General features: G+C 54.8%; 1 protein-coding gene across 7 annotated transcripts in view; it reads right to left on the bottom strand.

The window, feature by feature from the left end:
• Window positions 1-13,789, bottom strand: part of SCN5A (sodium voltage-gated channel alpha subunit 5) — a gene marked incomplete at both ends in the record, with an annotated part of 71,214 nt that extends 57,425 nt beyond the window's left edge. For all 7 annotated transcript variants that reach the window (XM_084246553.1, XM_084246555.1, XM_084246557.1 and 4 more), the window contains 4 exons: window positions 3,507-3,635; window positions 4,361-4,441; window positions 11,511-11,641; window positions 13,517-13,789. In XM_084246553.1, coding sequence (XP_084102679.1) covers window positions 3,507-3,635; window positions 4,361-4,441; window positions 11,511-11,641; window positions 13,517-13,789 — 614 coding nt within the window. The remainder of the gene's footprint in view (window positions 1-3,506; window positions 3,636-4,360; window positions 4,442-11,510; window positions 11,642-13,516) is intronic.
• Window positions 13,790-23,352: the final 9,563 nt, after the last annotated feature.

Below are 23,352 nucleotides of genomic sequence, written 5' to 3'. Positions count from 1 at the left end.
CAGAGGGGACAGCCCGCGCCATTAGCTACTGCGGTGCCTGCCACCCTCTCCTCTCTGCCCTCCCTTCCTTCCCCTCCAGATTTGGTTTCCATAACAACCCCAGAAGGTGGGAGGCTGTGCTAACTAGCAGGTAATGCCCAGCTGGGAGGGGGGCCAGAGGAAGAGCTCTAGCTGTCTTCTGAACACCCCCTTCGCCCCTCCCACAACTTCAGGATCAGTGGTGGTGGGGGGGATCAGGTCAAAACCTGGCTAGAAACATCAGACTTGGGGTGCTTCTCATGGTTATGAGTTAGGAGACTTGGTTGTAGTCTGATTCATTGACGCTGATTCATTCCCTAATTTGGGCCAAGTGGGAGGCTCTTTCAGCCTCAGTTTTCCCATCTGTAAAATGGAGGGTATGTTAGGGAGCTTCACTGAACAGAACTTTCCTGCAGCTCAAGACCCCTTTGGTAGTCCTAGGAGCCCCATATTATTGAGCCATGTTGGTTATAACAATGCTTTTCACTGCATCACCATGGCAGTCATTGTTTTTACAAGGCAGAGTCACTGTCCCACCAAGCTTCTGGGCTACCCTGGCCCAGCGCACAAACCTGACATGTCAGTGGGCCCATGCAGAACTGGGGGCATCATTTCCGAGAGATGCTCGGACATGGGGAACTAGTCTGGTGGCCTCTGGGCCTGTTCTGCTTTGTCATTCCTGGTCTGGGGCAGAGGGGAGGCAGGCAGGCCTTGGTGAGGCAGACACACCTGCTCCATGGAATCCCACGGGGATCCCAGAGTCATGGGCTGAAGTCAGGCCAAAGTCTGGCTCCTGTCACCAGTCAAGGGGCCCAGGGCCACGCCTTTCCCAGGACCTGGGGGTTTTGTTGCCACGGCAGGGACCTGCTCAGGCTCCAGGATAGGAAGGTAGGGAAGGGACAGGCAGACACTGCGCCTCTCCTGCTGAAGCCGCCTCCCTGTGTCTCCAGGCCCTCAGGAGCCCGGGGATCCCTGTCACCCTCCTGCCAGGCATCCTGGGGCCCAGGCCTTGCTGGCTCCATATTCCAGCCGGTGCTATTTCCTAGCTCTGACATGGAGCGCGCTCCCTCTCTCCTCAGACTTCTGACATGTCTCCCCACTGTGTTCTCAGCTGATGATCCAGCTCCTATCACTGGGAAATAGAAGCAATCAGAAAATTCTTTCTTCTTTCATCATTGAATCTATCAATCACCACCTGAAATTCTGCCTTCCCTTATCTTAAGGCCAACACTCCACCCCCTGGGGCTGGGTTCCCGCCTCTTGGGCCAGCTCAAGGGTTCTCCTGGGGGCCTCCCGCTCTCCCACCTCACCAGGCTCCCCCTCTCTACTGGGTCATTTCCATCGGCCCAGAAGGGTATCAACCTTCCTCGAACGTCTTCCCTTGACCCTGCCTCCCCTCTGGCACCACCCTATGTTCTGTCCTGTTTTATAGCAACCCCCACAAAACAGATGTGGGTATTCCTCCACCTCCCACACCCCTCCTCTGGAGCTGTCTTGTCAGAGTCCCCCATGGTCTTCACGCAGTTGCCTGCAACGGTCAGCCCATTCTTGGTTCTCATTTCCTTGACTCCTTGCAGCGTCTTTCAAATTGAATCACAGTCCTCAGCCGGCTTTGGGGATGCTGCTCTCTCGCGGTTTCCCACACCCTCCCTCGGGCCATTCTGGTTTTCATCCCTTGATCCTCCTTCTCTTCTGAGCCCGAGATGTTGGCGTGTCCCATAGTTTGGTCCCAGGCGCCTCCCCTTCTCTGGAGACACACATTCCTAGATGAGCTCATCGGTCTTCTGGCTTGAAAGGCCATCTGTATCCTGGTGGCTTCTAGATTTGTATCTCTACCTCGGGCCTCTTGTCTGAGCTCCAGACTGGGGTATCCAGTTGCTTGCTCAATATCTCGCTCTGGGTGCTTTCAAATTGAATATAGTCCACACTGGACTTGGGGTCCTCTTCCTCTCTCAGCCAGCTTCCCCCCTTTCTCCATTTTAACAGGCAGTAACACTGACTCAGCTGCTCAAGTCAAATCTAGCCTCTCGTGGGTCGTCTGCCTTTCAAAACACAGCCAAATCTGCTCTTCTGTCTCACCTTCTCCACATGGACCCCGGTCCCATATACCAGCCTCTCTCTCCTGGCAACTAAGTAGCCCCCTAGCTGCTGTCCACACCCATCCTTCCCCTCTACAATCTCCTCTACACTGCAGCCAGTGTGATCCTCACGTGACCTCACTCCCTGCTCTTGACCCCCACCGGCTCCCCTCACATTTGGCCAGTAAGGCCACACAACCTACCCCACCTCCACTCTCATCCTCACCGCCCACCACACTTTCTCTTGCTCACTGAGGTCTGCTAGTCTAAATCTACATGGGATTTCGGGCAAGTGGTAGCCTTTTTCTGAGCCTCTGTTTCCCCACCTGTAAAATGGTGGGCTGGGGTCAGCTCACAGTGTACCTTAAACAGGGGTCCTGATGCATTTCCTAGCCCCCAGATTCTGCATCTAGCTTGAAAGGACCCTGTCAGGAGGGCCCAGCTTCCCCTTCTCTCTCACAGTGAGGCTGAATTCATAGCAGGAAGCTCCTGTCCAGAGTTACAGTTGGTCATGAATAGGTGGAGTCTGGGAATCTGAGAACGCTAGGAAGTAGTTCTCACAGTTATGCTAAACCTGAGACCACTTAGCAGAGCACCCTCCCTTCACAGGTAGGGAGACCAAGGCCCTGCGATGGGGCATAACTCCACCTCTGCCGCAGCTCTCCTCTTGGGCTCTCCACACACAGCAGGCTCTCAGGGTGATGGCTGAGCCCTTGACCATGACCAGCACTGGAGGCCCCTTCCGGACCACTCTCCCACTAGAACACTTGGTGCCCTGACACTTCCAAGGCAGATGCCCCCCACCCAAGCCCTCAGAGAGGGTCTCCTCTAGGCCAGGAAGTGGGGCCTCCACCTGCATAGCAGCAGGTGGGGGATCAAGTTCATTTGCTGGTGGGCTCACTGTGGTCCTCAGCATCAGTTTTCTCATGTAAAACAGTGATAAAGAACCTCCCTCCGGCCTGTTCTCTGGGTGGTGTAAGGATCCACTGGGTCACATCAGCGCCCGAGTGCCTTAAGATGTGCCCAAGGTGGAGAACCTGCGATGGCCTGGCACAAGTTCCTGGGGGAAGCCTGGTCACCTCTCCAGACTCTTCCTCTTTCCTGCAGATTCATCCTTAACCACCTCGGCCACAGTGACTGGAGATTCCAGCCTGTAATATTGGTTTCCTTTGGTGGGAAGGGCAGAGGATACTAGAATCTTAATGATGTCCCTCAAGCATGGGGAGCCACGGAGTCACAGATGAGCCAGTGGACTCGATCGCCAGGCTGGCCCAAGCCACTCTGGCCCCATCTCCTGCGGTCACAGGACAGTGGGAAGCTCCACAGCGCGGGCTGCAGCAGGTGGCAGAGGGCTGGGCGCTGGGGCAAGATGGCCTGTGGCACAGCATGGCACACCGAGCGAGTACTTACGCCATGACAATCACACTGAAGTCCAGCCAGTTCCACGGGTCCCGGAGGAAGGTGAATGCATGCAGGCAGAAGCCTCGAGCCAGAATCTTCACCAGAGACTCAAAGGTGTAAATGGCTGTGAAGGTGTACCTGGGGAGGAGAGACCAAGGGGTTTCTCGAGGAGGCGGAAGCCTGCAGGCAGGCTCCCCACGTGGCGGGAGCCCTGCGCAGCAGCTCTCTCTGGGGACATCAGGCCAGGCTTGCCACAACATCCCCACGGCAGAGCGGGAGTTGGGGGCTGGGGCTTTGTTCCAAGCATCTGCTGACTAATGCACCTTCCCATCTGTTTAGTCGGCAAAGTGCCTGCGCGGTGCCCATCTGAATGCTCCATCTTCTCGTCTCCGTTGCCTTGATGTCAAAAGACCCTCCGCTTATCTCCTCCCCAGCCTCGGGGCCCACGTATGCAGGCATATATGGTAGCCACTGCGGGAAGGACACTCAGAGCCCCTCACCCTTGTCTGCAGGTCCCCAGGCGGCTAGGGATGGGAGCCGCCTACAGGCAGGTGCGTGCCGCTGCCCACCTTGTGCTTGGAAAGGAGACTGATGCTCATCTTTTGATCATTTTTTAGTGCCTTCCCTAATGTTATTAATCTTCTTTGGGGATGCAGGAAGAAGCCCCCAATTTGCCAACAGGGGGATCTTCCTCCCCTGAGGGCATGACTCCAAGCAAGAAGTTAGCAGGAGTGGGAGTAGCAAAGGATCTGAGCTAAGAACTGCCACCCCCGGCCTCTTCTTGGGGTGACTTTAGGGGCTAGAGTGTGGAAAGGAAAAGGTTGGGCGGGAGGGTCCCCTGGAAAGGGCCTGTACATACTTACTCGACATATTTGGTCCAGGGTGGAGGGTCGTGCTGGGCCATGAACACGCAGTTGGTCAGGATGGTGCACATGATGAGCATGCTGAAGAGCGTGGCGCAGGGTCAAGGAAAGCTGTGGGCCCCGTGGGAGGGCTGCCACGCCAGTGAGATGGGTTCCAAGGGGACAGACTGGGGCCGTGCCCACGGTGCCAGCCTCTCCCCACAGAGGCTGGTCTCTGTGCCCTCCCTGGCACCTGCTACTGGACACCTGTCCTGCCCCACAGGCCAGACACCTGAGTCTGCCACTTCAGCAGGCCCTGTGAGGCCCACCCTGGAGGGGAGGGAGGAGGGCCAGCTCCAGACCTCAGGCCCTAGACCTTTGCTTACAGTGTGTGGGAGCCCCGTCCTCAGCATGCTTGGGGGGAGATGCGTGTTTATGCTGTTCCTTGGGGAGCACTGTTGCTGGGAGAGGAAGGACATGGCAGAGCGCCAGCTTCCCTCCTCACAGCCAGGGGAGCAGCCCCGACTGCCCTTTCACCAAGGGCTTCTCCGAAGCCATGCTGTGCTGCCAAAACCTACACACTTTGTCACGCACACTGACCCCGGGCAGGCTGGGCTGGTTCTCTGCTTCCTGCTTTCATGTCTGGTGTTCACTTTGGCCTCTGCTCCATCTACTCTCTTTCAAGAACTCCCTCAGCAGGAGTCCCCTCCCCCAGCAGGAGCACCCCTTTGCAGAAGCACTCCCTTAGGAAGAACATCCCTCAGGAGGAGTATCCCCTCAGAGGTGCATCCCTTCAGTGGGAGTATCCCCTCAGCTGGCTGCATCCCCTCAGTGGGAGCAACCCCTCAAGGGTCATCCCCTTCTCAGGAGTAGCCCTTTGGCAGGAGCAGCTCCCTCAGCACAGCATTACCTTGGTAGGCGGACCCCTTCAGCAGGAGGGCCCTGTCTGAATGGCCTGATTCCTGGATTACCGCAGCCTCTGCGCCACCAAGGTATAGGGTTGCTTGCTGAATGAAATGCCCATCTGACACCCACCAGAAGGGGCGCTCTTCCAATGCTGGTACTGTGTCTAGAGCATCTGTCAGGGCTTTTGGCACTGCCCATGTCTGATCCCTGACTCTTTGGCTGTAAGTCCCAGTTGCTGCTTCAGACTGGATGAGGCTGAGTAATCCATGGCCTCCCTCACCTCTCTGAGACCTGCAGCTGAGCACAGAATAGACCCTGGAACTTGTGTGGCTGTGGCCCCCCCAGAGGGCCTGGCCCAGAACAGGGACACTGCTGCCCTCACAAATCCCTTCCCCACCGCCCTAGCCGTAGCCCTGCGTGCAGCAGCTGCCAGCCAGCGAATCCCTCAGGCCACCCAGGAGCTGCAGTAATTGAACTCCAGGGGCCTGCCTCTTTCCTCCCTACCACAGCTCCACCCTTTCTACAGACTGACCTAGCCTCAGGCATGATGGGGAGGCCAATGCAGTCAGATTGGAGCTGGGGTGCAGCTGGGGGTGCAGCAATATGGGGAGGCCTCCCGCAGCGGAGAGGTGAGGCCTCTCGAGGACCAGTGGCTCCCCTCCACACCTGCAGGAAGTCTAGGGGGTCAGGAAATAGCATGGCATACCTGACCCCAGTTTATAATGAATTCTCGGGCTTTGGGGACCTCCCTCAGTCAAGCCAGGGCTGCTCAGCTCAGAGGTCATAGCTCCAGAAGCCTTGATTCCTCTCTGGCCAGAGGGCACCTCTCTGGGCACTGGGGTCCCTCCTACAGCTTGGAACCTGCCCATCCTGTGCCTGTAGCAGCGTCTCCATGGCAGGCACATCTCCCTCTCCCTCTGCAGCTTTCAGGGGCAGGATCAGATATTCGTCTCAGAACACACACACACACACACACACACACACACGCGCGCGCGCGCGCGACTCATGCCAAGGCTTTCCTCACTACGCAGCTAACAAGTCCCTCAGATCCTTGATTCATTCCCACAGATCCACTGTTAAGCTGTCTGCCGAAGATCCCGGATGATTCCTGAAAAAGGAGAGCAATGATAGGAGCATGCATTTATGGAGATCTGCCTTGGTGCCAGGCTCTGGCTGTCTGTGTCCATGAACTAATTCAATTATCCCAACAACCTATGAGGTGAGAACTTTGTCTCCATTTTACAGATGAGGAGACAGAGGCACAAAGAGGTTAAGTAAAAAATATGATAATGGTAAAATGACAGTCCTCCAAAGACAACCATATCCAAATCCATGGAAATTATAAATGTCAATTCCTACGGCGAAAGGGACTTTGCAGATGTGATTAAATTAAGGCTCTCAAGATGGGGAGATTATTCTGGGCTATCTGGGTGGGTCCAATGTCCTCACGGGTCTTTCTAAATGAAGAGGGATGCAGGAAGGCCAGGCCCAGAGAAATGCATGTAAGAAACACCCCACCAGCTGTTGCTGGTTTTGAAGAAGGAAGAGGGCCATGAGCCAGGAATTCAAGTAGCTTCTAGAAACTGCAAAAGCCTAGAAAGTAGATTCTCCCCATAAAACTCCAGAAAGGAACACAGTCCTGCTGATATCTTGATTTTAGCCCACTAAGAACTTTCTGGAAGTCTGACCTGCAGAACAAAAAGGTTCAAGCAACTAAGTTTTTGTAATTTGTAACGGCAGCCACAGAAAATGACTGAGACGCAATGCCGATCAGTGGCAGCCCAGCTCTGAGCCCCACTAATAGGCACCATCTTGGTCCACTGACCCCGAGGGTCACCGGGTCCATTCCCCTGCCTCCAGACTGAAGGGCTTGTGTGAGTCACACTGGCACAAACCTTGCCTGCCAAGGGGGAATGCTACCCCAAACTTGGCCTCTGCCATGTGGTGGGAAAACCAAATGAGTGACGGGCTCATCCTAAGTGCTAGCAGACAGCCACATGGGAGGAAGAGTCGAACTGTCGATCTTAAGAATAAGCAAGCATGCGTGCCTGGCCCGGTGTGGGAGACAGGGAGGCTCAGGGCCACAGAACCAGACCTGCCTCTCATGGAGCTTCCTGGAGGAGGCATTTAGACAGGCCCTGAAGAATGGCCAGGGTTCCTCTCAGTGAGCAACCGGCCAAGCTGGTCACCACGAAGTATGGTGGGCTGAGGACTAGGGAGGCGCCTCTCTGAGGATTCGCTTCTCTCTCTTTGGGCTGTCGGTGGACAGTTAGGACAAAGGCCCCTTGACAAAGAGCAGCAGTGCAGATAGCCTGCCTTAGGCTGGAGGATATGGCTTCCCCCCACATCAAGATGTGGGGAGAAGCCAGTGTAGGCAGCCCTTCTGAGTCTTGCCAGCCAGGGCTGTGGGTGCAGTGTAGGAAAATTCAGCCTATCTGTGTTTTGCTTTCTTCAGACACAGCAATGACTGAGGGTTTCTAGTCTCCTTGCCACTTGACCTCTCAAAACCCTGCCCAGCTCTCCTGACTTTAAGGATGGCCCTTCCACTATCGTCAGCCATTTCTGTGTGAGTGTGTGTGTCTATGTGGTATCTTTCTGCCTAGACGGAGCCTTTAGTCCATGTGACTCTGCTCAAAGCATCCACGGGTCCCCCACGGAGCCCAGCCTGCAGCGATACCAGAGAGATGAGTCAAGTGTCCTCCTGGCCAGGGCACACCTGTTAGCACTGCCTGGCTTTGGGCTGATGATTGAGCTGGTCCTGTGTGTGGGCAGAGGCAAAGGCCAGCTCTCCAGGACTGTACTCGGCTGAACATCTTCAATCCTGTCGTGTCATTGTCCCCAAACACCCACTCCCAGCCTCATGATTAAAATGCCAGCAAGGAAGCAAGGACAGCCTGCATGGGCTGTGGGGAATGCCTGACACTTGGGCTGCCTGTCTTCAGATCCCAATGAGTCAAAAAAATCCCAAAGAGAAGGAATTCACTGTGGGGGATATTTTCACATATTTGTGCTGTTAAATGAACACACACACACACACACACACACACACGTGGTTTGATTGCCCATTTGAATGTGCTAGAGAAACGTGGGAGGATTTTGTGAACGGATCCTATGCACCCAGGAAGGCAAAGCGCTTCTCGGCGTGAATGTGAGGTCTCTCTGAATGTGACTGTGCTGAATTTGGAGTTCAGTTGGTTGGTTTCTTTTATTTAATCCTGGCAGGAACACATTCTGCAGGATTATCACAAAAATATGTAGGAAAAAATAATTCTAGAGGCCCCTATTTACTTTTTTTAGGCAGCATCCCAGGGATGCATTGCAGGGGAGGAGGCACGAGCACCGCTCCATGTCACCGTGCAGACGAGGGGCCAGGGAAGTAAGCAGGTAGTCTCTGCTTGGGAGCAGGGATCTTGAGAGCAGGGCTGCCCCCTGCCTCCTTTTAAGTCTGTCTTGCCCCTCCTTGCCCTCTCTAGCACAGAGGGCCTAGCACAGAGCCTTGCACAAGTTCGTCTGAGATGTTTGAAACGATATAAAAAATGGCATTGGACAATGGGCATCGAGTTTGGGTTCTGCAGGATGAAAAAGTCCTAGGGCGCTCCTGTGCAACCATGGGTGTATGAAGTTAATACTGCTGCACTGCACACTTAAGGAATGGTTAAGACGGTAATGTTTATGTCTTTTTTAACCACAATAAAAAATTGTAAGCTGAGTGAAAGTTCACAAGTCAAATATAGAATCTGGGTGCATCAGAAATTCATAGTGAGTCCTAATGGGCATGTGTTTCTTTTGGGGGTGATGAAAATGTTCTGGAATGAGATAGCAGTGATGGCTGCACAACCTTATGAATATCCCAGCATCCACTGGGCTGTATACTTTAAGACCGTGAATGGCATGAGAATTATCTTAATTAAAAAAGAAAAGAAATGCATGAAAAAAAAATGTGTAGATTCTGAGGCTCCCAACACTGGTGATTCTGGTCAAGAGAGGGCAAGAAATGTGCATTTTTAACACCCTTCCAGGTGCCCCTCACAGACTGACATTGACAACAACTGTCCCGGGACAGAATGTGCTCAGGGATCCTGGGGACCCTGCTGAGACGCTGCTTCTGGGACGGGGTCTGGAACTCAGCAGCTCCTATGAGATCATGCTGCTGCTGCTGCTACTGGTCTGTGTACCACCCTTAATTGGCAGGGGTCAAGGGCACAGAGGGGCTGCTCCCAAATCCCACTAACATAGGGATTTAGGTGCCTCTCTCCCCCACCGTGCCCTGAGCCCACTAAGGGATGCTGCTGAGGGCTAGCAGTGTGATCCTACCCAGGCAGTGGTGTGTCAAGGCTGCTAGGAGCCCAGCACGGGGCCTCACTGATGCCAAGGCATTTCCCTGGGGCAGCTGCCCTGGGAGACGTGGGCCAGCTCAGAACCCTCAGGGCCTCTCCTACTCAGTGGAACAGCCTCTCACAGCCTCAGTGTCACCATTCAATGGACCCTCTAGCCAGGCTGGGGTCTCCAGTGCCCCCACTACCTCCCTCGCCCCCCTGCCTTCCTGGCCTCATCTGCCCCGCGGCCCAGCCCAGGGCCCCGCAGAAACCTTGGGGCTGCTGCTGTATCCCTGGGGGCTGCCGTGGCTGCCAAACAGTGCTGGGTTGGTTAGATACCTGGAGGAGAAGCCCCAGGTGAGAGCCTGAGATGCTTTCAGGGAGGCCCGCCCTCAGAACGAGGCCCCGGAGACAGGCTCCGAGCGAGGAAGAAGCCTGGCCGACCTCCTCCCGCCGTACTGTCTCACCAGGCTGTGCCCATATGCTGGCAGGCAGGAATGGCAACTATTTGTGTGGCTTTCTTATCACTCTTAGGAGACTGTCAAATTCCCAAGGGGGCAAGGATAGGGTCTTACTCAGTTCGATACCTCTAGGACGCGGCAGGATGGCTGGCATCCATCCAGAGCGCGGGGACAGTTGCAGAGAGGCTCCACATGAAGCAGAACTCTGTGTGCTCCACAAAGTAAGGTGAAACTGTGAACGGCAGGCCCCCTGGATAGCCCCTGCCCCACCATGTCTGCCCCAGGATGTCTGCTCACCACCAAGGCCACCCTGCTGCTCACCTACCTGCTACCTGCAGATGGGGCTTACCTAAATGCACATGCCCCTCAGAAAGGTGGGCGTGCGCGGGATGGAGGAGGGGAGGGCAGACGTGGGGTTGAGAGCGCCTGGGTGGGCAGAAAGCGGGGCCAGGAAGGGACACATCTCATATCTGCCTGAACAGGAAAAGCCCCTGTGTGGTAGAGGTCTCGGTTACTTAGTGTTTCACTGGGCAGCTGTTTTCCTGAAGCCTCCTGCCTGACCCAGAGGGTGAAGGGTGAGGTCTTTGCCTTGACCTCAGAAAAGATCCATCGAGATGGGAAATCGAGGGGCACCTTGAGGAACTCTGTCGGGCCAGCTCACCACATTCCCCACCAACCACAGGGCTGAGCCCAGCGGTGCTGCGCCAGTGGGCAGTCAAAGGCAGGTGGCCTGGGTTGTCACGGTAAGTGACAGACTCTCACCCCATGGCCGATGCCCACTCTGCCTGGGAGGCTCCCATTCTGAAGTCTGGAGAACAGCCACCCCCTGGCACTGGGCCCCATCTGAGGTGGGGCCTGACTGAGGGCCCTGAGATCCCAAAGAGCAGTCCATGCCCTTATCACCCGCCTCACTGTAGGCGCTATCCTCTGCCGCCGGCAGCTTTTTCAGGCTGTGGTTTATATAACTGAACGCAAACCAGAGCCTCTGAGATACTCGGAAACTGCAAACATTTTGTCAACACTTAATCAAAAAGCAAGTGTTGCCTCCCTCGAAAGATGCCCACGTGTGGATAAACCAGAGGCCTCTTTACTGGGAAGGGCTTTTTCCTGGGGGTGTGAGGTCCCTGTGAGTGGGCGGGGAGGTGCAGGGTCCCGGGGGTGCAGAGTGACAGGACATTTGGAGCTAGTATCAGAGCCTGGCCCTGGCAGGACCCATTTCTTCTGGGATCCTCAGTCACTGACCTTCTAGGATGTTTCTCTCCTTTAGAATCAGAGCAGGGATTCTCAAACTTTCATGTGCCTGAGAATCCCTTGGGACCCCATTAAAATCAGCAGGTCTGGGGTGGGATCTGAGAGGCTACACTTCCACGCAGCTCCCGGGTGACCACCGCTGGGCTGAGCACCGGCCAGGGGTTGTCACCGCCCACAGACTTAAATACCCTGTCCACCCCCACTGGGGCCCAGAGGGTACACACAGTAGGGACTGACTGCAAAAGATATGAATGAACGAGAATCTTCACAGCCGCTCTCCGGACAGGGTGGAAGGGACTGAGGATGTACAAGGCGTTGGTGGCGCTGAACCGGAAGATGGTCTTGCCTTTATTCAGCACGATGAAAGTCTGTGGACAGAGAGTTGCTTTAGGTGGAGGTGGTGGCCCTTGTGGAGAGAGGTTTTGGGGGAGAGGTTCTGGCTGATGGCGGGGTGGGAGGAAGAGGAGAGAGGCTGAGGGAGGGGCAGCAGGCAGGGCAGCCAGCACATTTGGCAGGTCAGCAGACCCTTGCTGGGTTGCCCATGCTGGGGTGGAATGAGGTCAAGTTCAGGAGGATGCCAGGTTGGGATTTAATTTAGTTTCACAATGACTGTCCTAACAAAAAGGGGGTCCTTCATGACCCTGGCCGCTGTCGGCAGAGGCCGGGCCCATGATGTCCCTACTTTCCCTTGGCTGATGTCTCCCCACCCTGTAAGGTTTTCCTAGTGGGCCCACTGGGGACTGACAGTCTGATGAGGGAGCGGGGATAAAGAAATGTGAAAAAAGACTAAAAGACTTTTGACTACAATTAGGTACTTCGGGTCGTATTCCTCTCCCAGCCTTTTTCTCTTTCCTTCCTCATCATACAGTGAGAATATATTACGTGTCAGACACTATGTGGGAATAATGTAATAACGCAGATGCCCTAAAAAGAACGAAGGGTTTAATTTTTCCAGTAATGTGTCCAATCTTTGTATTTTAGTACATTTTGCATTTAGAGTTTCAAAGTCAAACCACCCGAAGACGCTGTCTACACAGCACAGCGGGGCACGGACAGTGAGTGCTGGGGGCTGGGCCACATGCCAGATGCAGCCCTTGAGGACAGCAGGCCGCCTGCCCGCCCGCCGCCCATGGGCATAGCGAGGTGGCCCAGTTCAGGGTTTCCCTTTTCCAAGGGTGGAGCTGGTGAGACCAAGTCCCATTTAATCTGGGACAACTGGCAGATAGATGTATCAGGACCAAAATGTTTGAGTGCCTACATCACCCTGTGGGACTACGGGCAGTGTTGGCAGGGGTCAGCAGGAGAGATGGAAGGTCAGAGGCCAGAATCATATCTGGGCCAGGGTTCAAGTGTCCCTGGACAAAGGGACAGAAGAGAGTGTCCCTGACTCCTTCCAGCCCCGATGCCACCCTCGGTTGGTCGTCTGCCATGACACTCCCTGCCCCAGCTAACTCTAACCTGCCACTTTGACTTTGACTTGCCCCTGAAACCTTGCCTCGCCACCAGCTATGGCCCGAACTCCAGCCTTGACCCACTACGGCCTAGGCCCACTCACTGTGATGAATCCCAACTTCAGGTCAAATTCGACCCCAACTGTGGCCCCAATCCCTGATTTGAACCCTACTGGAGTCACTTGAGCAGGGGGAAGTGGGCCACGTCTCCCCCTTATGCTCAGGAAGGACAATAGCACAACTGCCCACTCTGGGCCCCAGATTTCCCACTGGTTGTCATGGCCCATTGCAAGCCTGAGATGCCCAGGGAGCTGCTGCTATTGTTCCCCCTGTCTGGACCACCCAGGCAAGGTCAGTGCTCAGCAGGCTCTCCGGGGTGGGGTGTAGGGGCTCCACGTTGTCTCCATTAGGAGTGTGGACCATAGGATGTGCTGTGAGGCCTCAACTTAATTCAAGACAGGACTCAGGGCCTGACTCCAATTCATACACACCATGGGACAGTCAGGAGTCCTCCAGAGGTGAAAATCTAACCACAGATGATTCCCAAAGTGGGTCCTCTTCAAGGAGGGAAGATTTAAACTGTGGATGTCCTCACTCTTTCATAACACGAAACCATCTCAGCCACACGGTTCTGGCCTGCGGTGATCAGAATCTGTATTACCAAGGACTCATTCCCCCACAGCCCAGGGAGCCTGACCCAAACAGAGCCCTAAATGGACGCAAGGCCCTGTCCCTTCTGCTGCTTTGACAGGGAAGCTGAAAGAAAGTGTGGGCAGAAGTGGGCACAGTCACCTTTTGGGTACTATAGAAGGGGTCCAGGTCCTCCAGGGGCTCCCCGATGAGTTCTCGGGGTGGGTTGCCATAGAGATCCGGCAGCTTTTTGGAGGCTTGCAGGTCCAGCTGGGGCCGGGGAGCCTCCTCCTCTGGCAGCCCCTCACGGCTCTCCTGCAAGGTGGCCGAGCCTCGGGCTTGCCTCTCTGCCATGCGCTTCTCGATGGCCGCAAGGGACTCCCGGGTGAACCTGCGGAAGCTGCTGGTGCCCCGAGGTAACAGGAAGTTTGCCATCTTCTCATCCTGCTTCTGGGGCACAGGCTGTCCTCGCACTGCCTGAGGGGAAGCTGGAAGACACAGACACGGGCCTGACCTACTGGCAGGGTGGAGGGCGGGGTGACCAGCTCACTGTGGGCGGTGGGTGGTTGTGTGGATGGAAGGAAGGACATGCCGAGAGGCTCCTGGACCGCGGGTTCCCCATCTCTCCCCCCAGGCACACCTGGCCAAAGTCAGCTTGGGTAAACTGAGCGCCTTGCAAGCTGAGGACCATGCATGGGGACTGCAGGGGGTCACTCCTCCCTTTCCCACCCCCAAAGGCATGTCCGGAGGAGACATGAGTGATGGTGTCATTGAAGTCGCTTCATTCTGCCCCACTGGACAGACATGAAAGGCAACCCTTGCCCTGCTGGTTCCTCAAACAAGCCTACCTGCTTCACATTGGCACCTAACACAGGGCTGAGAGGGCCACTGTGGGGCAGGGCCAGAGCCTGTCATGTTGTTATCCCAGGTACCAGAAGGAATGAGGGCTGAGGATTACGCAGATGAAGGGCAAGGGCATAAGAAGCTTCTGGAGCCCTGAGGAAGGAGACCAGTGGCTCCCAAGTCAATGCCCAAATTCCAAGTTTCTTTCCCAGGTAGACTGCAGGTATGGGTGGTGGGGCCAGTGGGCGGGGGACACTGGTCTCCCCATAGCAATTGCTCGGGTGAGGTACTCACACCTTATTAGGGACACAGGGGTGCCAACATCTGGCAACTAAAGGGGCTTCTGTGTCTGCTGAAGGAGACCAGGACAACCCCGTGGGGTTTGGAAACAGCTGGGTAACCGCCTTGGGATTGGAATCCAGGTGTTGGGGCCCAGGGTAAAGTTGTAGTTCAGCCCCGCTGAAAGGACCAAAAAGAAACCCCCAGAGTGAGGCTTCTTCCAGAGATGGAAACCCTGAGCACCTCAGGCTCCCCTCCTCCCAAATCCGAACAAACAAGGGCTCATCCCAAGTGACAGCAGAAGCGGGAATGGTGGCCGCTCATGGGCGAGGCTGTCCAGCGGGCAGTGTGAGATAACACTGGGAGAATGTGGCCCCCGGTGGCCTCAAACCATCCAGGGCCTGGTGTGAACACGCTCTGCTGATGACATGGAGGCCGAGGTATGCGCTGCTGTCCGTGCCACCAAAACAGGATATGGTCCTCGGGGCTCCAGACCGAGCTGCCGCCGGGGAGGCTGAGTCGCTAATTACCACATCAAACCCGGGAATGGCCGGCACCGGTTCAAGAGGGCAGGGTGGACACCTGTTGGAGATCTCTGCCAGGGCAGAGTCCCTTTCCGTCAGCCAAGGGCCAGCGATGACTTCATCTAACTCCTGTGAAGGAGTGACCCCAATGAGGGCTGCTGCACCAGGCCCCTCGTGTGGCCCTCGAAGAGCCCCAAGCCCTGCGGACTGGCGTGAAGCAGGCACCCGGCCAAGCGACAGGTAAACAGAGAGCAAACACAACACAGCCCGGCCTCAAAAGGGCACCTCTGGTCCCCGGGGACCAGCAGCCTGGAATGTGAGCTGCGAGGCTGGAGGAGCGAAGTCCCAGGACCTGCCTTTTCAGAACCACCTCACCTTCAGCCTCTTTCCCTTCTAGTTCATTCAAATAAAGTTTAAGGAACATCTTCGTTAAAAATAGCAGGTGAGGGAGTAAGTTCCCATTTTATAAAAGCAAGTCTACCTTCCATCTCTGAACAAAGAGAGGCGTCTCGTCTGTAATACTCGTCACCAAACGTGAATGGTTTTTTTTTTTTACTTAGTTGGAGGAAGTTTGGGTAATTTTCAACTTTCTTCTTTGTACTTTCTTTCATTGCTTGAATTATTTATGGGGATCTTGTTTTATTTTTGTAAGAACAAAAAAGCCATTCTTATAAAAAAAAAATAAAAGGCAGGCAGGCAGAAAAGGCAGCCTGGATGACAGCAGTCCTTTGCAGGGCAATCCTCTCTGCCGAGACAATCACTAGTCTCGAAATCAGGAAGCCTCCTCGTTTGCTTGGAATTATTTCCTAAAAATAGTATTCTCTGTCTCACTGTATCCATCTGTGTCCACACGCCTGCACGGCTTCTCGAAGACACGTGTATGCCCATGGACCTGCAGCGGCTCCCTGCATGTGCTGGCGTGCCTGCGTGGATGTATGTGTTTGTGTGTGCACGCACACAAGCTTGCACCTGCATATGCATCTGTTCAAGGAAAGGTGTTTCGAAAATGTGTTCTGAAGTCAGCTATTTGTGCAGATTGGTGCACATATCCTAAGAGTACAGGTGGATGAATTTCCACAGAGTGGAAACACCTGGTAACCAGCACTCAGGTCAGACACTCAGGTCAGACACTCACTGCCTTCCCCTGCCAAAGGTAACCCGTCTCCTGACTGCTCACAGCATAGATGATTCTGTCTGAGTAGTTTAAGGGCTCCTAACAAGTCTCTTAAGGGAAAGAATTTGGGGAAAATTGCATCTCATTCTCATTAACTGCTGAAATTTAGCATTTCCTTCCACGATGAATGGAGGCAGCAAAATGGAAGTTGTCGTGGAGATGACCAGTATTTCCTGTCCCATCACAGCTACTACAGGTGTGATGGGATGAACTCCGATATCATGATTTCCTCACCATTTCAAAACTGCAATACTTACCAACATCCGCCCCCTCCCCCAGACCTTCTCATTTAATACATTAATAAAGTAACCCTGACAATGGGGCCCTGGGTCCCAAAGAGGTCTTGTCCTGGCCGGTTTCCAGCCGTGCACCCAAACTGTTGGGGCTTGGTGGTTTCTGAAACCAGATTCCAGATGAGTCCCCAGCGCCCCAGCAGCTAGGCAGCCTCAGGTTCCAAAGTAAACTGGGCAGGAGGGCTCTTTGTCTCTGGGCCCCACAGGCGGCTCATGGCCGGTGGCAAGATCCCTTCCCTCCCTTGTTCTCCTGCTGCCTGCACCTGGTCTGGGCCCTGCCCTTCCTGCAGCAGCTCGGGGCCCACACCCTGCAGGGGATGAGAATGGCTGAGCCCTGCCTGCAAGGTATCTGGTGATGCTGGGGTAAGGAGGGTCAGGGGTAGCTGGAGGATACTATGGGCTCAGGCCCAGCCCATAACTCTCAGACCTAGAAGGTCAGGCCCCCAGGCTCCTCCGGAGGAGGCCCTTCCAGCTGGAGAAGGCAATAGGGGAAGTGGGGGGGGGGTGTCTTCCAGCACAAGGGGAAGCTCGACCTGACTTCACTCTAAGACCATCGCTGTCTAGATACTGGTGACTCCACTGGTCCCAGCTCCTGTATCCACAGCAGCCCACACCTGCTCCGGGAGGGGACAGCTTCTTCCCACTGTCCACTCTTGCCGGGCCAGTTCCCCTCACCTGTCAGCTTCACCTGAGCTCTAGGGACCCTCTTCTCCATCCTGTCCCAAGTTCAGCTCCAGTCACCAGGTGCCTCTCTCCCTAAGTTCCACTGGCTCCTGAGAGTCCACGTAAGCAAACTATGAACCTTCTTTTCAAATTGGGCCTCCTGCGATCCTTTGTGACACTGGCCATGATCCACCCCCACCAAACAGCGTGGCTTCCGTCCCAATGCACTGCTCCGGGACAGGCCTCCTCTCTCATCCACCCTGGCTGGGTCAGACAGGTCCCGCTGCCTTTCCCTCCCCTTTTCCTTCCACCCCAAATGCAGCTCCCACCCCTCCCTGGCTCAGACATTCTCAAACACTCCCCTGTGTCATGACAGAGCTACCCCTGCTCCTAAAGACCCTTCCTCCCCTAGACCCCTCCTCTGCCTGCCTGCCCACACTGACCGCCCTTCTCTGGGCCCAACCCCACCCTTCCTGGCCTCGTATGCTCTTCGACAGTCCGTGGGGTGAGTCTGGTCTCCCCAAACAACCTGAAAACCTCTTCCTAAGGCAGAGCTGGATACCCCTCCCCCTCCACTGTGTCAATGCCTATATGTGTGGGTATTCACATAAGGACAGAGATGGGGTGTGTGTGTGTGTGTGTGTGTGTGTGTGTGAGAGAGAGAGAGAGAGAGAGAGAGAGAGAGAGAGAGAGAAACTGCACCTCCTTTTGTCTCTTCAATTGGCCTTCCTGAAAGATTTTCCTGAACATACAGGCACACAGCTGGTGCTCAATCAAAGGTGGTTACGATGCCATGACACGGAGCACGACAGCCTGGCGCCCGGAGCGCAGTCGTGGGTACAGTTCCCGGCAGGGGAGCGATGCTCGGACTAAAATTCCTGCCTCCCGAGATATCCTTCAGTCCTGGAGGACGCTGGTCATGCCAGGGGCGGAGGGGTCCTACCTTTAGCCTAGTCCCTCCTTGAAGCCCCTTCCTGCCCACTTTGCACCCGATCCTAAGGCAGGCACACACCAGCGTCCTGAGTCATGTCTGGCATTTTGGTCGCCTTGGAATCGGAGCCTCTGGAACATAGCATGCAAAGAATATTCTTTGCCATGTAAATTTATGCAAAGCGCTCTGTGGAAGTGTTTCCCAGGCTTCCTAGAAAATCTCTGCTGGCTTCCTCTGCTCTGTGTTCCCATCTCCTGCGAGGTCGGGGATGACCTCAGCGGGTATACCCAGTGTCCTGGGTACTTGGTCACTTGTGCCCTGGCCCCATGGCACTTCCTTTCACTGCTCCTTGGACCTCTAGCAGGATGCTGAGGAGAGGGAGTGGGCCCCTGAAGCAGGGACTTGCGCCCCACATCTGGAGGTGAAGGCAGCAAGAACGACTGCATTTCTTCCTGGAGGACATGTGGGAAAAAATTAACACCTCAACTATAGACTCCCTGTACTAACTGAAAGACTCAGTGAACACTTAATCAGCACCCTCTGTGCACATGGTCCTACAGATGAAATAAGGTATTTTCCTCCCCAAGGTGATGGATCCCAAATCAACAGGTGAGCTTGGGAAAATGAGGGAAAGTCATCAGCAGAGACACTCCATGGTGGCTTGCAAGGAAATTTCCACTCAGTCTTGCTGAGACTGGCAGCGAGGAAATGCTCCGGGCCAGGGTGGCCAAGCTCTGCCTCCTCTCTGCCCTTTCGCCGTCCTCTCTAGAGTTCCTGTTCCTAAGTGGGGTGGGGACAAGGGCTTAGCGATGGCCTGTGTGGATCTGGGTCCTGGCCACTTACTTGTATGTGTTTTGGGGCAAGTTAGTTGATTTTTCTCTACCTCAGTTTTCCCATCTGTAAATTGGGATGAAGAACAGCACTTATTTCACAGGGCTGTTTTGAGACCTGAGTGTGTTAATACATGTGCATGCTTTGCACACAAAAGACCCTCAGTGAATGCCAGTTTTTATTATCTTTGTGGTTATTGTTGTCACTATTTTTCTCCTAAGAGATGCAGCTCAAAGGGAGCATGCCTCAAAGAGAGCCTTCTCTGAAAATCCTCCTTGCTGTCCATGCCAGTCCTCCTTACCCAGCTGGCTTTTCCTTTCTTCTCTGTGTCCCAGTGCACACTTCCACTTCTGCTTCCCCCTTCGCCTGTTTTCCTGACCCTCCCCGCCCCCCTCCGCACCCCAAGCACAGGCCAGCTCAGCAGCAGAGACCTCTAAGGGCCTGGTGCATGAAGGAATGAGCGAAAGAAGGAATTCGCCCCAGATGCACGTTCCTATTGCCCGTCACCACACTGCGACCCTGGGCAACATCATACAACATCCCTGGACCTCAGTTTTCTCACCCACGAGCTGGGGTGGAGCATGGCAGTAGCACCACACACTCCTTACAGGCCCCAGCCTACTAGAGTGCTCTGTGGACACCTCACTTCAATCCTGCCACAGTCCAAGGAAGGGGGAGGTTACTGTCCCTGTTTCCAGAGAGGAAATCTGATTCTTAGTAAGTAAGCCCACCTAGGCTATCAACAGGCAGGCCTGTGAGCCTCACCACTGCCCCACACTGCCCTCCACCTCTGAGGGTAGAGAGCTGGGAGGAAGGGCCAGGGCCTGCGGCCGGCCAGCTGGACTGAGCATGTCTGTGAGCCCCACTCCAAAGCTAAGAGTTGGCCACGTTGGCCTCCTCATGGCTGTCCGAAGCCTGGCCAGGCAGATCCCCTCCATGCACACAATGTCGGAGGCTCCCAGAGAAATCTCACCAGTTTCCACCCTAGACTAGAGAGGCAACAGTTTCCCCAAAAGAAATAATCCCCCAGCATTCTTTCTCTCCAGCTCAGGCACCACCCGGCTGTTCCAGAGGGGAGTCCCTCAGCACAGGCGGCAGGGGACATGGGGGATGTAGCTAGTGCTATATAGAAGTGTTGTAAATCCCACACTGGGTTTGGAGGCTTAGAATGATAAAGGATGTTATTATTTAAATTTTTTTAAAGTAAATGGTCTATCTTCTTCTTTTTTTTTTTTAAGATTTATTTCTTTATTTATACAAGTACTGGGTACAGTCAGAAGTGCGGGAGGGTGAGAGAATTCACCAGGGCCAGAGCAGGGAGCAGAACAGGCAGACTTGACGAAGCACACTGCTGAGCAGTAGGAGAGGTCTGCGCGCCACGTGGGACCTCACCCCGCGGCCGCAGGGGATGGAACCGGCGCTGCAAAGGCCGCGGGCAGCTTCGCAACCCAGCGCTCAACCGCTGCGCCACCGGGGAGGCTCTGTTATTATTTATATCTAATGAAATAGCTAATGAAAGATATCTCATTATTAACTTTTTAATATTGCTTACAGTCTAAAGTGATAATGTACTGGACATACTGGGAGATATAAAACATGTTCAACATCACCTATTTGTTTTTACTGTTGAAGATGTGGCCACTAGAACATGGAGAATGGCACAGGTAACTTGCATCTGCAGCTGGCATTATACCTGCGGGATGGGCTGCTTACAGAACTCCACCTGCTTTGGGGCTGGGCCTGAAGGCTGGCCTGGGGGGATGGGGTAGGGGTGGGAGGGAAGGGAGAGGGAAACAGAGGGGCAGGGAAGGTGGGGGATGGGTACAGAGAGCAGTCCCCAGCAGGCCACCACCCTGGTTCCTGGCAGAAGCTGTGGTGGCTGTGGAGGCTCAAGCCACAGGTTGGGGTAGTAGGGGGAAGGGAGAAGAGGGAGGGGTCGACAGCTTGTTTCAGGCCACCCCTCCCGCCCCTGCAATTATCTGCACAGTCCGGGCTGTCCCGGGTAAGGGCCCGGACAAAGGCTCGGCGGGGGTGCCAGCTGGTGCGTGGCCTGTGCATTCAGGTCCTTGCTCCCAGATCAAAGGCACATTGGCTTGTCCTTGCTTGGGCCTCCCCTCCGCTAACCAGCTCCCTGTAGGCTCCTCTCCTTTGAGGCTGTACCGCATTAACCCTGTCTAGTCCAGAGTCTGGTCCTCCAAGACGGGGGATCCAGAGGGGCTTTCATGCCCTAGTCCCCATCCCTACCCCCAGCAATCTGGGGAAGTCCTGCAGAATCACCCCCATCTCTTCCGCCCACCCCAGAAGCTGGGGATGCCCTAATTTGCATACATTTGCATCTCATTTATTCCAACACACTGTCTGCAGCGAGGCTAATTCAGCTGACAGGAAAACCCCATGCACTTGCTCTGCTGAAGTGATTTCCCAGACAGGGATGAAATGGGGGGTCCCTGAGACCAGCTCCCCTCCAGAGTGGGAGCTGAGGAAAGAGTCAGTTGGGGGGAGATTAAGTGCACCTTTGATCGGGCCCCTGGATTCAATCAAAGGGATGCCTCTGCTTTTTCCTTCCCCCTTCTCCACTGTGAGGTCAAGTTATGTTCATCAGTGTTTGGGTACCAGGCCAGGGGAGCTGCAAACTCCCCAGGTCCTTCAGGATACCCTCCACAGAGCACATGCACCCCCACCCTCTTCCCCTGGGTCTCTCCTCTCAGGTCCTTAACTGCTCCAGGCAGAGGAGAGCACTAATGTGCTAGAGTGCTAATGTGTGTCAGTCCAGGCCCAGTGCCTCCAGGGGGGGCCTCCATGGGGGAATACTCTGGGGCCAGAGTGCCCACACGGTCAAGAGCTGACTTGGTTGCTCTGGGGAACTTCTGCCTTGGACCTCGACTGTCTACCCACACCGAGCACACACAATCAAGTCAGAAAGGTGCCCATTGTGGCCCAGGAACACCCTCCTGGCACACAGGTACCTATGAAAAGCAATCAGCATCCTAAGTCTGTCTCTAGCCAGTTCCTTCCAATTTCATTTTATCTGGGCTGAGAAAAGGTTTTGCAGGGAAACTGTGCACCGATGCCATGGCAACGGAGGCATTTATGGGGCACCTACTGTGTACACTGAGGGAGACAGAAATGCCCCCAGAGAAACCAGGAGTCTACACTGTAGGGTGTGAGCCCCTGGAGGGAGATAAGTCACTCCACCAATACACAAAATCCATGCCACAAGGGTCCATGACACGTGAGGGACAATGTGCAGGCCTCTTCCCCTCATATTTTAAAATTGAGGTTTTACATATACAAGAAAATGCACAAATTTCAGGTGTACAGTTGGGTGAATTTTAAGTATATACCCGTGTAACCATCATCCCAATGAAGACATCAGTACCAGAAAGTTCCCTACTGTCCTCTCCAGTCAATTCTTCTGATTCCTATCGCAGCAGCTCAGTTTTGTCTGTCCTAGAACTTCGCCCATATGGGGAAGGGTGGGCTCTGGTGCCTCAGCTGCTCTTGCTCAACATAATGCTTTGGAGAGCTTGACTTTGTATCTGTTGGTAAGTGAGTGCCTTTCGCGTTGCCGCTGCAAAGCTCTGTGAACACGAGTGACCCATCTGGGGACATGTCCTTAATTCAATCATAAAAGGCCAGAGCTGGAAGGGACCCAAAGTCCAGCTATCTCTGGGGACAGTTGGCCCCCGGGGGTTCCTGAGGGAGGCTTTCCAACCCCCTCTTCTTCCCTCAGACATTTCCTGAAACGGAAACTCAGCAATTATATCTCTAACAAGCATCCTAGCCCAGCAAACAAGTGGGGGCTTCCCTGGGTTTCCAGTTTGGTTAGCAACTGGCTTGTCGCTTTATTTAACTGGCAGTCTGGACAGCATCCGACCCAGCGCGGTGACAGGGTGGGCACTGCCGATGGCTGGCTGTGCTCCCACGCCCTCTTCCGCTCTAGTCTGGCTGTGCCGGGCTGGCCTCTGTCCTTTGGCCTCCTGCACCCTAACACCAGTGGTGATCCCTTAGGTGGGGCCGGGGCCCTGCAGGGGATGAACCCAAGGGTGGCAACACCTCCCTGGAACAAGCCCAGAGGTAGGCAGGAGCACTGTGCAGCAGAGACGGGCCCCTGGGTTCTGAGGGGCTCTTTGGACCACTTTCCTGCTGTAGGCCCCGGTCAATGAGGCTGGGGCTTTGATGGCCATGCAGTTAGCATTGATTGGGCTGGGCTGGTTCCTCCCATGGCCTGATTTTTCCCTGTTTTTGATTGTCGTGAGCACCTCCCGGCCTGACTGGGATGGGGAGGAAGTTAGGCTAATGTAGCCTGAGAACTGATTTGGTGCCTCAAGCCAGATTACCTCTGCCAGCCCTGCTGTCCCTTTGAAAACCTCCTCTTAAGTCAGGCCCTTCCTTTACACAGGCCTTCGAGGAATCAATACCCGCCAGAAAGGCATTTTCAACCCTCCTGATGCCAGGAA

The sequence above is a fragment of the Talpa europaea genome (assembly GCF_964194135.1).
Source record: "Talpa europaea genome assembly, chromosome: 11".
In the NCBI taxonomy this organism is placed as follows: domain Eukaryota; kingdom Metazoa; phylum Chordata; class Mammalia; order Eulipotyphla; family Talpidae; genus Talpa; species Talpa europaea.
Note: the sequence above shows the minus strand (reverse complement) of the source record. Positions and strands in the feature narration are given on the sequence as shown.